Genomic DNA, 15000 nt, shown 5'->3' with positions numbered 1-15000 from the left:
GTGCGGTGCTAGAATGATATAGAACTTTCTATAGAGCTCTTCAAACTAGAGCAGTTCTAGAATGCTATAGAACTTTCTAATGTCATAACCTTGACCATTCTATATTTCACATATAATCAATATAGAGCTCTTTTAACTAGAACAGTTCCAGAATGCTATAGAAGTTTCTAATGTCTTATGGAATTAATCACAATTTCAATTAGAAAAACAAATGAAAGTTTTCATCCAGGGAAAGGCTCTCGTTCACGTAGAGTATCTTTGTCTTCGTCACTGAAATCAGTGGATTTGACTGAAAAGCTAATAATTTATTGTTGTCGGAGATTGGATGACAAGAATTTCTGTCGCAATCGGAAATTCAATATGAGCTGGATTTGTGAAAATCTTGTTCAGCTTCATGCTTTAAAGAACGAGGTATAGTGTGGAGTGCAATATTTCGTGATGTTAACTTTCGCCTCATGTCTTAAAGAACGACTAATGTTACATGTGTAGCGCGCTTGTATCGCCTCATGGCTTTAAGAACGACGTATATTTCACGTGTAGCGTGTGCTTGTTTCGCGTCATGGCTGAGAGATATTTTCTGTCACGCGCGAACTGACTTCCGAGAGTCCGATTGACTCTTGCCAGGAAGAGCTGTCTCCATCGGATCCGATCGAGTCTGTTTGCCAACTTTTTCAACCCCTCTCGCTCCTGTTAACCCTCACTTCCGGTACCATTGATCAAGCGCCATGCACCCAATTCCGGTTCCGGTCGCGATCGGACTCAATCCGCCTGCGAGTGAAGACAACCCGACTCAGGTCGAGTGTATTGGACATGTATGCTCGATGAGGGTACAGTCATTTCATGTACAACACTTACCCCATCCCCACAGCGTCACTCGTAACCATGGTGTTCGAGAACCCGCATTTTATTGATTGAATGTTAAATTGAGCATTTTTTAGGCTTCATAATGGACTGTATTTTATTTCCCAAACAAAGTCTTATAACGCGTTTAAATTCTCAACGGCGGTCTGTAGTGACGCGAGCTTGGGCTGCCTATGGTATCAGAGGTCAACTCAGAGCACTGCAATTAGCTACGTTCTGGTTTATGATTGGCCAAGCCACCTCAGGGAACAGAAAAACCGTAATTTTCAGTTCAGGAACTGTCCTCGGAAGTTCTTTTGTTTTTTTGTTTTGTTTTTGTTTTTGTTTTTTTCATGTATCCCTGGAAATAACCCTGGGCAGTTTCGGTCTAGGTCAAGCGGTTACACACAAAAACGTCCTTGCCCGTGGGCAAACGCTATTTACCCATGGGTAAAAAGGCTAGTGTAACCACAGCTATTATAGCACATATTTTTGTGGTACTCTGCATAACGACGACGTGAAATCACCATTTTTGAGGTTTTGACAAAAACACGAGCCTACAAATGTGAATCTTTCATTCTCTACTTTTACTCTGAAAAGTGTTCGTACCAAGTTACGTTTAAGATACTTCGCCCACATCGTACGGCACGAACGAGATAGACCTCTGTGACCAATCTCGAAAAACTGAGTTTCGATATTGCAAAGTCATATTTTGAAGCCGTTTTCGTCTACCTCGCCATCGTAGATCTTAAATCCCTTAAAGGAGAACTGCATGCTAAAATAACCTCTTTTTAAACAAATACTTAAACTTATCAAAACAACATATATGACGATTTTTAATGCTGTTTCTCAAGCAGTTTCAAGGGACTTGAGGTTTCGTCTCGAACCAGCGGCTTACGTTTGATATCAGCGATTGCTTTCAAAATATATGGCGTAGGTGACGATAGCAAAGTAGGCAAAATATTATGTATTGTGCGGAATTTTTTTGTTTTAATGATTACAAAACAGCGAGAGATATTAGTTTTCATCGACTTCCAAGAGAAAAAAACACGTACACGAAATGACAAGCAAAAGCAATGGAAGTGATCGGAATATCGCAACCTTTCGCCATAGCCTTATTTTGCTACCGATGACAGGCGACTAGCACCCACAATATTTGAAGCTCTGGCCATGGGGCCCGTTTCTCAAAAGTCCCGAAACTTTACGGGCATTTTTTGATGATTAGAAGTACTGGATCCAAAAATTTCCGCTAGCACAGATGCAAAATGACATTCAAATGCCGTCTTCGCCTTCGCATTTTCAAGATACTTATTTATTTAAAATTAAGAAAGCGGAAGACGTTACGGCATTCTCAGACGTTACTAGGGAGTTCGAAGCAAAGACGAGACCTTCGGCAACGACAACACCACAAAGCAAGAATTATATCAATTAAAAAGACGCGAAAAAATCGTGCTGCACGTGCAGCTCGATTTTCCGTGCATCTCTTTGCCGTACTCCACAAAAACAACTACGTGAAATTTTAGGTTTCGACAACAACGTGAGCATACGTCAACTCTCAACCATTCATTTCTATCTTTACTTTAAAACCGTTCGTAACCATTGATCCAGTTACAGGGTATTGCACAACGCGAACAAGATGGAATAATCGCGAAAGATACTTGCAATAGCGTTAAGTTTGTATTTTGGAGTTACGTTTTCGTTGAGCTTGCCGTTGTCCTTGCTTAAACTCTCTACTGTCAAATCAAGAAATGAAGCAAGAATATTCTATACATAGCACGGAATACAAACTATAGTTCATTTCACGTGTCAGCAAGGTGTGTAAGTTTCATCACAAGTAAAAAAAAAAATTCCTTATCCCTGACAGAGTCACTCCTCGCTTTCAAAATGGACTTGAGGTCTTTGTGATGAAAAGCATCTCATAAATAAGGCAATGACATTTCCCTTGGCATTTTCTTAGAACGAAAAAAATAGACAACAATTTAAAAACGATTTTCTATCACCATGACTTGGGCTCTGGTAGAGTTTCCTGCTAGCTCTGTCAGAGACCTGGTGTTAATCTGAGCCAAATAAGGCAGTGATGGTCCAACCATTGGGTCAGTATTGATCAGCAAAGAAATCTAATCCATGGCGTTACATTCCGTACTTCAGATTAGCCTCGTAACAAATGAGCTACGTTTTGCTTTTTACAGGTAGCACAAATACTTCCCACAGAACAGAATTTTCTTCTTCAATTCCACCGAGAATCCAAAATCTCTAGCGTCGATTTCATGAGGGTAAGATTCCTAACAATATACAAAATGATACAAAATAACACCAAGAGAAGAAAAGGTAAGTGAACAGCTATTTTTACGACCTGATTGGCCAGTCGTAATGACGTAATGAAATGTTTAAATATGCGCGGCATTGGGAACGAGAACTTAAAACACCTTTGCGAAACTAAAAATTGATTTTTAATAACTATGATGGGGCATGGGGATCCCTTCTCGTACCTCAACCTTCCCCTATTCGTTTGAGGGCTATAATAATAATAATAATAATAATAATAATAATAATAACTTTCAAGTGTCTCATTTTATTCTCTACTTTATCAAGTCCCATAATACATATTTTTAACCCCCCCCCCCCCCCCCTTCCCCAAATTTTGCATAATCATTGTTTTTGATTTCTTTTGGGACATGAAGATGCAACCGGTGTTTCAGTTGCTTGAGCACCGGGCTGTCACGCGGGAGGTCGTGATTTCTACTCCGGCCGAACCAAAACTCAGGGTCTTTAAATAAGTGAGGAGAAAGTGCTGCCTTTTTAATTACATATGTAAATGGTTTGACTCTCTAGTCTTCTCGGATAAGGACGATAAACCTTAGGCCCCGCCTAACAACCCTTCAATGTTCATAATCCTGCGTAACGCAAAAGAACCCACACACTTGTCGCTAAGAGTAGGGCGCGTAGTTCAAGGGGTTGTGGTCTGTCTTCCCTTGTGTATCATGGTTGGGAGGGTTAAAAAAGGGGCCACAGTAATTGGCGCAAACTGTTGTGGCGCTCTGTCAGCTAGACTGGGTAAGTTAAATAAATAAATAAAAATTCTCAGACTAAATAGAGTACTCTGATTGGCTGGTTTTTGGTCGAGATTTTTCGGTACGGACCATCACCATGGAAACGGCGGGCCGTTTCCGTACTTTTGCTCTCTGCCGGGAAATTCAAGTTGAGCGAAACACAAAAAGAGTTTTTAAAAAGCGGAATCTATTTATTTTTCATCACAACAGTACAATTAGAGCAAGCGGAATTTAGTTTTACATGTAAAACGATTACCGTTCAAGTTTGTCTGATGGAAGACGAAGATTACGAACATTCACCAAGCGAAGAAGTGTCCGGTTGCTCAAAGAAACGATGCCCTATCATAAACAACTTACTAACCTCAATTGCGCGGGACCTTACTGGGAATATTGGCCCTCAGTCGTTTTTTGCGTACCTCGCTGCGCTCGGTCCTTACTGCCACGTCCTCGGTTTACATTATTTTCATGCATTAATTTGCCGGTCTCGTCCTGACAATGACGTGAAATAACCAAATTTAAGCCTAAGTATGTGGAGGACGTGAGCTCCCGAAGATGAAATTATGATTTTTTTCTCAAAGTTTACACCAAATACATACCCTGAATCTTGTTCCTTAAATCCAATTTGAAACGTGTGCATATTTTCGACATACGTCACATGCCAAAATACCACTTGGAACAACGGGAAGTTGCATTTAAAGATGACGTTATCGGAGCTGTCGTTGTCGAATTTGCTTAAGCACGTGATTGTCCTTTTTCGACAAGACTAGAAATTCTTACTATGTTAAGATGTCATTACAAGAAACCCTTCGGTAACGGATTGGTAGGGGTTAAATTGTCAAAGCTATTAATTTCGCGCGAATTTTGTTTTAGATATGGAATCATTATGATGCTTACCGAGAAGGCTACCTGGAGAAAAAGCAGTTAAGGGTAAGTATGAAAAAAAGTCTTTTTCAATTCAGCCCTTTAACGCCAAAAGTAATAACGTCTTTGACCAATCACAACCGACGATAGCAATGAAATCAGCCAATCATAGCGTAGATTGAATACATGTCACTCGCATTCGCTTGGCGCGGGAAAACGCTCATACGAGGAAGTCACAAGAAAAGTGCTCACGAAACTACTTTCTAGCTAGACGAATTTAAAATCTGTCCTATAAATAAGCATTATGTCGTAAACTTGGCAAAACGCACCGCCAGCTAAAATTGAACCAGTTGCCCCTTTTAAAAGCTTATCATCCGTCAAATACTTAATGCAATTGCGAATAAATGAGTTTCGTAGTTAATTTAAATGTTCTTCAATCTGTACGTGTTTACAAGAGGCTAGAAGCAAATGATGGTTTCCAAAACTTCGTGTTACACCTAGGTTTTGACTAAGCGCAAACTTTGAGGACTAAGGAGTGATCGAAGCGCTGGAAAATGGATAGAAGATTGGACGCGGCCATGCTTCAACGTATTTTGTTGTCCTGTGTTGCAGGGTTTCTTCAAGGATCTGTTGACAGTTAACAATCCACGCGTCAGTCCACAGAGGGTTGAAGAATACGTGAATGGAGCTGTAAGTATGGCATCTGAACTACAACGTAGCAAGATCATAAATCTGCCCCACCCCCTTACCCCGAAATGAATTCGTAATGGTATGTAGACAATTTCTAAGTCAGGCTTTTTCAAACCAGAGAGGCAATGGACTATGTCAAGGCGTTTTGGGTTTTCTTCTTATTCTAATCGCAAGCAGAGCGTTTCCGTCTAATGAGCGTTTACGTTACCCCATTTGCACACTAAAGGGGAGTTTAAGAAAGCAACAACAACAACCGAAAAGTCTGCGAAAAAGTCCCGTTTTAAAGGGTCATTTTTGAGTTCATGTCTGCCTCCTCTTCAAAGCAAGTCTAAGTACGAAGTTTTTCTTATGCAAATTAGTTTTCATTCATATGTAAATATGTAATTACCAGCACAAAAACTTTGCATTTAGACTCGCTTTGAAGAGGAGGCAGACATGAAGTCGGAAATGGCCTATTAAACTTTCCATTCTTGTTCAGTTAGTATTTTATGAATCGTCTGCCTCGTCCACGTTGAAAAAATAGGGAGCTTTAGCAACGACAACGGCGACGGCAACGAGAACGTTACAAATTTGCATATTCAGTGGGCAAAAACAATAGCTTTGCACGCCCAGCACGTGCTTTTTTCATTTTTGTCCATTTCTTTGCCGTCGTCAGCAAAGCAACAACGTGAAATAACCAAGTTTGAGGTGTTATGGAGAACGTCAGCACTTGGAGATAAATTCTCATTTTTTCTCCCCTAAATCAAGCGCCGCTGGTAACGGTTTCATTCCTGAGGGACTGCCACACCTTTGTCATATTAAAAAGCTTGGAATAGTCGTGAAGTGATCGCAATAACGTGAACTTATGTTTTAATATGACGTTCTCGTTGCCGTTCCCGCCGTCGTTGCTGAAGCTCCCTAATATGGGAGAAGTATCGCAAAATGGGCTTGGTATGAGCGGTTTAAATGTAAAGACATAAAAGAAAGGGTTTCTTTTTCTTTGTACACATAGTGGTCAAAACCTTCAGTTTGGGTCTTTTGCGAGTACGGCGTAAAAATGTACAAAACGCGTGCCGCTTGTGGAGCACGCTTGCTTTGTTTTTTGGCGTTATCTTTGCGGTTGTCGACGACGTGAACTTCTCACGGTCGTAAGTCGGCACTCGAATCGAAAGAACTTACTCGAAGATGCCCGAGAAATTTCGTTAGAAATCAGAAAACGCCACTTCTAGTCGCCGAATGCCGGTGTCTTCAGACGCCCGTTATCGATGACATTCGTACTCGCTTTACGGTTGAATTCACTGTTCATACTTTACTAAGTAGTGGCAACTTTCATTTGTTGAGGAATGACCATGTCCTGTACTGTAATTCAGTTTATTGTGAACACATTTGCTCTATGGAACAAACTAAACCTGTAAGCGATATGTGAACCGCGTAGTTTAAGATCTTAGTCTAGCTTAGATAAACTGACAAAAAGACAGAGGGGAAGGGCAGGGGTGTTGTTCGGTATTGGTGGATTTTTAGATGGTCTAGTGTTCCTTCTCCGTGCGCCTTTTTTAATGAAGAACTCAAAGAGAAGTCAAGACTAACGCTTTTTCTCTCTAGCCCGTAATTTTTCTTGGTCCCGATATTCAAGTGGATCATCATTAGTTCAGTATATTAAGCGGTATTTGACATTTGTTTTCAGCTTGAATCTTTTGACAAGAATGATGATGGAGAAATAGAGTTGTCTGAAATGGCAAAGTAAGTATCTGCAATTTCATCATGTGTCTAGTAACTGATAGTACGCGCGGTATGATTGATCAATTTAGTATTCTGCAGTAGTGCTCGCTAAATCTAAAACTTTGTTGGTGTTGCTTGATTCAAAGGTCTGGGGATATAATAAGTATCTTAGTAACCACTGTAAGGTATCGCTCCTTGTTTTTCCCAGCTCATTAATCAGGACGTATTTTTACTAGGGCGAATTAGCAACGACTGACGATGGCAACGCTAAGAACGACGCTACAAAAACGTAATGTAATACGTGCTGCACGTTCGGCACGCATTTTAAGCACCGTCCACGTTAATTAATGTCTTTTTTTTTTGAAGAGCATACCTTCTTATCCGTTTCCGCCTTCTGTCCACACTAATCCGATAGAAAACGGAGGTGTACGTCTGCGAAATCGAGGTTTTCGAAAACGCTCTCTAGAGTGCAAGTATTTTGTAAACGGTGGTTCGGGGTCTTAAGATGGAAAGGAAAGGAAAGGAAAGGAACTTTATGTAAGTGTCTAGTCGTTCTAGCGCTGAAGCACTAATTGGGGACACTATAAATTGAAATTAACAATTCATACAAATCAAGTCCAATTTTGGTTTTTGAGGAGAGGGGAAACCGGAGTACCTGGAGAAAATCTCTTAGTGCAGAGTAGAGAACCAACAAACTCAACTCACATATAATGCCGGGTCTAGGAATCGAACCCGGGCCACGAGTGCTCTCGTCACTGCGCCATCCCTGCACCCCGCAGAAGGAAGGAAGGAAGGAAGGGAATGTCTGCATGTCTCGATCCAAAATATCGGGACACCTTGAATTAATGTTAGGTGGGCTCATTTCAATCTAATTTTTCGTTCGTTTTCGGTGATCTAATGTGGATAGTCGAAAATGCCATGAAAAGGAGGACGTCGAACTCTTTCTGAGTTTTCAAAAACAGAAAAAGGAAGGCTCCTGTAAAAGGCGCTAGTGTAAGAAATTTCACCCCGGTTGTGCACGCCGGGGCTCTTACCCAGGGACCTGTTTCTGAAAAGGATGGAAAACCCTTCTGGGGTCCGTTTCTCGAAAGTCCCAAAAACTTTTCGGGCTCGAAAAGCCATTTGTAAAAACTGCCAACCGCTCATTTTGGAAAGCAGATAACATGTTTTCAAGGTAACTGAAAGAATCATGACTGTGACGTTTGACGACTTAAATCATCTCCGTTTTCGAGATACAAAGGGAAATTTGACACCCGAAAATGACCCGTAAAGTTTCGAGACTTTCGACAAAAGGGCCCCTGGTCCGAAAAGCAATTTTTGAAACGAAAATCTGGTCTTGCTGAAAAACTCGATCTTTGAATACGTTTTCAAGACCAGAGAAAACAAAACGATGTCCAAGTTTCATTGTTAAGGCATTCAGTTTATGTCCATAATGCAAAACAACCGCTTGGCGCAGTTGGTTGAGCAACGGAGTAGCGTGCAGGAGGTTGTGAGTTCAACGCATTTCAGATTAGAGATCCTATTCACTATTCGATAAAAGTGGGCACGGAATTAACGGTGTGGTCTGGCCTGAATTCTCCAGCAAAATGTGGCCGGCTTTGCGGTGATGTCTCAAAAAAGAATTATGGTGTATGAAGCCACATAAGCCAAACTTGAACAGCCAAAAGTCCAAAATAGCCTGCTTGCAGACGGTAATTTTGTATTTCGGTCGCCATATTGGACGGGTGGAAGTCGGAAGATCTCACTCGTCCCAGATTTTCCGCCCGTCCAATATGGCGACCATAACTTACCGAGCGCTGGAGCGTAGAGATAATTAGATGCACGTCCAATATTGATATCCTACTAGACGTGTCCCCTTAATTCTATGGATTTGCTATCTGTTTCTAACAATAAGGGAAGTGTCAGGATTTCCATTGTGTTTAGATAAGTGTAAAAATGTTGTCGGTTAAATCCGTTCTCAGGTTGAATCCGTTTTTACAAAGATTAAATTGGTGATCCTCATTTTATCTAGGTTGACTATACTTTCTCTCATGCACTGTCTTACGCATCTCAACTCATCGTCGACTTAATTTTTTTATATCATTTTATCAGTTTCTGTAATCATACACTTATCAACATTACAACATGATAGTAAGGCATCAAAAAATTGTACTTTGCACTTACCGGTACTCGAACTCGGGCCCTCCAGCTGGGCCCGGTTGTTCGAAGGTCGATTAACTTAATCCTGGATTAGTGTAAACTTTTGTTTCATGTTTTCCACTTTTTGGTGAAAGTTCCTTTTGCTTAATTTTGTTTTTCAAGTTTGACTTCCTCTAATGTAAAGTCTTGCCGAATATCAGCATTGAACAGCATTTGGGAGCAGAGAAATAAACTCCTTGGTTAATTTTTAATCTGGGATTAGAGTTAATCGGCTTTTTGAACAACGGGCCCAGATGTATAGTTCTGTGTCTTCACCACTACACTACTACGGCGAAGATGTTCAACCCAACACAGCTCTTATCATTATTTACTTTTGTATAATAAGTGAATTGATATCCATGTACAATAACCAAAACTAATCCTAACCGGACCCTAATTTTTCTCTAGGCTTAATTTAGGCTCCAAAAGTTTCTTCAATTCATCTGAGCTCGCATTCAACCTACAGGTAAAGTGAGGATCACCAATTTAACCTACGTAAAAACGGATTCAACCTGAGAATGGATTTTAACGGCAACATGGATGTAGAGATTGATATCTTACTAGACGCGTCCCCTTAATTCTATGGATTTGCCATCTATTTCTAACAATAATCGAAGTGTCAGGAAATCCATTGTTTTTAGTTAAGTGTAAATGCAGCATTTTTTTTCCTTACTTGGGGAGAAGAATCTAAGAGACATTTATAATTTTCCATTTATTTAATATCTTTTGCGTGAAACTAAGCTTAGCGCCGCGAAAGGACTGGATGGACGCCAGTTAATACGAGGGCGCTCTGGATATGAAGTGATAGATATCGCGCCGAGTTTGTTATAATCATTTTATATCCAGCAAGCCCGAGTAGAATAGTTGTCTTATCAATTAAAAAACTCCAGGATCAACTACTCTTCCACTCAAGCATTGATTTCTACCTCGGTCAATTCCGGTCCAAAACGGCTCTTGTCGGCCATGTACATGTTTTCAGGGTTGCAGAAATGTTTTTTGCTCGCTTTATTGCTGACGCGTTCCTTGACCATATTAGGTACAGCAGGTATAGGAACTGATAGCCCGCATGTGTTCGGCGAGCCAATGAAAATGCTGAAAATCTGATATCTGTAGTTCAGTTTTTAATAATAGGCCATTTTCGAAGTATCAAATATTCAGCTTGATAGTGAGGCAGTGAGGACAAAAACAGTAGGAACACGTTGGAATGAATATGCTAAATATTTACACATCATCCACTTTCCTTAATATATCGAAAAGGGCCTCAGTTTGAGTTAGCCGTGGCTGGCGTCAGAACCACACAAGAATGGTGTGGACAACTTTTTCAGAGATTTTAATCTTTCAGTCGCGTGAAAACCTGACTTTGTAACCCATGAAGGTGATCTCTTGAACCTTTTTGAAAGGAGTCTTATTAAAGCTGAAAAGTGTCCATAACGCGCAGATTTCAATAATTTCAATTTCCTTTCTCGCGCCAACATCAACATCAGTCTTGTCCGAGTGTACTAACAGTTAACGTGTCAATAAAACTCCAATTACGTGCATTTCTGAACTTATCTGATAAAAAAAAAAAAAAAGGATTCCTGTTGAAATTTAAATCTCAACTGGATATGAAAAATGCGAACTGAAGTTGCATGCGTAGCCGCTTTGGATCTCGTAGCTGGTTTACCGAAACAGTTTCGTCTCATTAGTGACAGGCTAGGTTTATCGAAAGCTACAGATTGGTACGGTTAAAGGAAGTTCATCTCTCGCTTTTCTAGATTGTTACCGGTGGAAGAAAACTTTCTGGCGAAATTTCAGGTAAACTAAAGGATTCTCTTCTTAAGTTCATCCTGGTTAAGCCTTTTTTTTGTCAAGGATCAACTTTCCATTAATTATAACAGTGTTTTTTTGCTTTTCGTCGACGATCAGATCAGAAAAGACTTGACAAGAACTGAATTTGAGAAGATATGGTACCACTATGACCAGGCAAGTTAATTCAATGATTTGTTTTAAAAGACGTATGAATTTTGACCACAAGGTTTCTAATTCGATATATTTACATCACGATGATTTTACAGACCGATCTAAAAAGAAAGTTATTTCCCCACGAATGACGTTTGCAGACCTTTTCAGCCAATCAAAAGCCTTGTTAAGCCTAATCAAGTATTACCCTTTCGTTGAGATTGGTCATTCGCCATGAGATTGTTCATTCTTGGATCTCATTCAAAAAGATAACAAGGAACTTAATTAAGCCTCGCGACGTTTTTGAACCATGGAGGACGAGACCTTTTAACTAATCGTCTCAAATCTAAAGATACTTAGCAGTATAAATGTGATAGTTTCAGGACAAGTTAAACTGGAAAACTGCACACTTTGTGGTTGTCGTCCGGGGCACTAAGATGTCCCGTACTTAAGCTTCCTAATGACGTCCGCGAACGTCGAAACGTCATCCTTTTCGGACAAGTTCTTGATTCCTTAAGTGAGTAATATTTTATCGCAGTTTTATCTTTCTTTCTTTTTTCAATTGAAATGTTATAAGAATAGCTTGGTATGAAAATGCTGTGACGTAGACCTAGTATGGGAGTTGTACGCTCAAACATGGACTCCTGTGTATACAAGTATTTGTGGGAAATTTCAGTGTTTTTACACCTCGAATTCATGCAACGGCAGGGCGCGGGAAACCCATAGCTGGCTTTCCTTTACATGCATCTGATTGGCTGAGAATGTGGCGCGAAATTTTCTTAAGCCAATCCGCAAGCGCAAGTTCTCAAAAATCACGAATCTGTTCTTTTATTTGCTTTTGTATACAGGATCACAATGGAAGTATTGGTGGAGCTGAGCTTGACGCTCTTATAAGAGATCTGTACATCAAGAACAACAGTGTAAGCATTACACAACGTCCTATCATTCGCCTCAGATTAGACTGTTAGCAGTCCGTTAGTCGAGAAGGCTAGGAAAATCGGCGAGCGAAAAAGCCGAAAACTGGAGCGAGCGAGCGAAGTGGGGATGGGGGCCGTCTCTCCCCAGTCTCTTCTCGTTTCTTCCACATGCTCCAGCCTCGTCGCGCTGTGCGCTTTCGGATTTTTTCGCTCTCTCTCTCTCTCTCTCTCTCGACTATACAGAAAAGAGCTGCTAGAAGTCTCTAAATTAAAGTGACACAAGGCAGTTCTTAGCCCTTAAGTCGAACTTCCTACGGCGTGATCGGTATTCGAGAGACTGAATTCGTTCAAGTTATACTTGCGACGTTTGATTGAAATGTTATTTTTTTTTTTCTATGTATTTCCCTGTAAAATGCACAATTGAAAGTACAAAATACCTTTGCTTTCCAAACACCATAAATTTTTGCAGGAAGCAAAATTTCATAGCATTCTGATGTTTTCGATTGACGAAAGAAATATCCACGATAATTCCAAATCGAGAAAGCATAGATTCAAACTACCGCGCGGATTTGAAAATATACGATTTAACTTTCGCAAACATTCGAGGACTTGACAAAGCTTTACTGTTGAGAGGGATAAGTGGTTTGCAATCATGTTACAGGCCTTTAGAGATCCAAATATTTATCGAAGAGACTTAATTAACTTTCTGACCCCATGCAAGCATGTAGGACCAGAGCTCTAGAAAAGTTTACAAGCTCCGGAGCAACGCGCAGAAGACACAGAATCTGATTGTTAGTATTAACATTGTTACATAATGTTCCATAACTCTGACGAAATCGTATGAAAAGCAATGTATTTTAAATTTATTAAAAGTAGATAAAAAGTTAAGATAAAGACATGATGCGTGAATGCGAAAAAGAGTTTTTTTAATTTCTCCAGGAGCCACCAGACATGAAAACGATAAGTGATCAGCGAGATGTTATCCTGCGTTTTGCCGACCGTGACGGAGATGACGGAATACAGAAAGAGGAACTCGGCCTGTTCTTCTCTGTCGCGCAGTCGAGACGAGTGCAAGAGATCAAGGTGGACGCGGAAGGGCGGAAAGCCGAGAGAAGAGCAGAAAAAGAAGCCGAAAAAATAGAACAGCAGCAACAGAAAACAGACGATGGTGGCTCTACTGGCGGCAAAGCGGGTTGTTGCTGGTTAGTCTGATGGCTCTGAGATATTCAAACGAAGCCTTCAAAAGTTTAGCTTTAAATTTTACCAAACTGCATGTGTGCTTTTCATAAGCTCTTTTTGAGACTCTTCCTGAGTACTGTTGGTTACGGCTTAAATGAAGCAATTTAAAAAAAAAAATGAAGATGGAAAAGAAATGGATCCAAGTGGTAGGAGACGACACTGAAAGTTGACTTGTAGATGGAAAAGGTCGCGACCTTGGTGATATCCTTTGATAGACCAATTCGGCTAACTCAAAGTTGTATCCAATTTGGGAGTAAAACGTTTTGTTCCAAGTATTTCCATATCATTTAAATGTGAATGCTTCATTGTCGTGTAAATTCAACACACAAAGAATCTTGACCCCGAGAGATTTGAATTGCGTTCAACATTGAGTTTGCCGAATTGGTCTATTGGTCACTTCAAACCATCAAAAAGGTGCTCTCAAAAGATTAAAAAAATACATTCCCCAAAAGAGATAAAACAAACTTCAACTGTTCTCCAGGGTCCAGTTGTTCAAATCCTGGATTACGGGAAACTTTAATTGCAGTCTGTTTTCTCCCACGACTTAAAGGGGCACTGTCAGGCTTAATTTGCTGTTGGGTAAAATTAAGCTCACACGTATTTATTGCACAAAGAGCTCTTCGTATTTAATTTTTGCGACTTTCTGCGGACACCATTTCCGAATCAGTTTTTTTTTCAAGTTGCAATTCATTTCCATCCTCTCCATCCTTGGATGCAAATAACAAAGAATAGCTTCAGTGCACTTCAATTGTTATTGGGAACAAAACTACAACATTATTTTTTGGTCTTGATTGATGCAAAGACGTATTTCGTTCATTAATCACTTATCACGGGAACATGTGAACCTAGAAATGACCAGCTCCCAACGTCAGTGGCTTCATGGTTAGAGCGTCGCACCGGTATCGCGAGGTCACGGGTTCAAAAACCGTTGAAGTCCTGAATTTTTCAGGCTCCTCGACGCAATAGTAAATTGCGCTCTTAACTGCGAGCCAACACAATTTCACTTGATTACGTATTTTAGTGTTTTGAAGTTTGAATGAAATAGCGTGACACTGCCCCTTAAGCTTCCAAAATTGACTGAGCGTTTGCTTTTTACAACTTTATTGCTATTTTGGCGGGCGAAAGTCAAGCCTTGTTCTGAACAACTGGGCCCAGCAGATGGACTTCAGGAAGTCAATTCTTACGCAACTAATGCTAGTGCCCGCCTCGATAACGTTAAATTAAAGGGAACCTACACTCCTTTTCAATAAAAAAAGAGTAAAACAATAAAAAAATGTAAGAGCTTATTTTCACTTTCAGCTTTCCTGGGCGCCCTCTCTTGGATAATTGCGGTGTTATGGTTGTTCAAAAATTTTAACACAAAGAGTTTTGTTTTGTGCAAAAAACCAGGGAAAACGTAACGCGGGATTTTTGAAAACTGAAAAAAAGGAAATATTTCGGATATAAACGTTTTCTTTCAAAAAATTTAAACAAATTTGATGGTAAACATAACCCGTGGTCCATGCAAAGTTATTTTTGGGGGGTTCAAGGTTCCCCTTCAAAATCATTGAATGAGTCGACCTATGTAAAAGAATGGAGGTGTCCCTCGG

General features: G+C 40.3%; 1 protein-coding gene across 3 annotated transcripts in view; it reads left to right on the top strand.

The window, feature by feature from the left end:
* Positions 1 to 15000, top strand: part of LOC138022088 (calretinin-like) — a 22761-nt gene that overhangs the window by 7095 nt on the left and 666 nt on the right. For 2 of the 3 annotated variants that reach the window (XM_068869109.1, XM_068869111.1), the window contains 8 exons: positions 3030 to 3113; positions 4761 to 4817; positions 5364 to 5441; positions 7105 to 7160; positions 11072 to 11111; positions 11223 to 11279; positions 12104 to 12175; positions 13112 to 13549. In XM_068869109.1, the coding sequence (XP_068725210.1) occupies positions 3030 to 3113; positions 4761 to 4817; positions 5364 to 5441; positions 7105 to 7160; positions 11072 to 11111; positions 11223 to 11279; positions 12104 to 12175; positions 13112 to 13384 (717 nt within the window). In that variant the 3' untranslated portion in view covers positions 13385 to 13549. Of the gene's footprint in view, positions 1 to 3029; positions 3114 to 4760; positions 4818 to 5363; positions 5442 to 7104; positions 7161 to 11071; positions 11112 to 11222; positions 11280 to 12103; positions 12176 to 13111; positions 13550 to 15000 lie in introns of those variants that run through there. The other variant, XM_068869110.1, reaches the window with a different exon arrangement.

The sequence above is a fragment of the Montipora capricornis genome, chromosome 10 (assembly GCF_036669925.1).
Source record: "Montipora capricornis isolate CH-2021 chromosome 10, ASM3666992v2, whole genome shotgun sequence".
In the NCBI taxonomy this organism is placed as follows: Eukaryota; Metazoa; Cnidaria; class Anthozoa; order Scleractinia; family Acroporidae; genus Montipora; species Montipora capricornis.
Note: the sequence above shows the minus strand (reverse complement) of the source record. Positions and strands in the feature narration are given on the sequence as shown.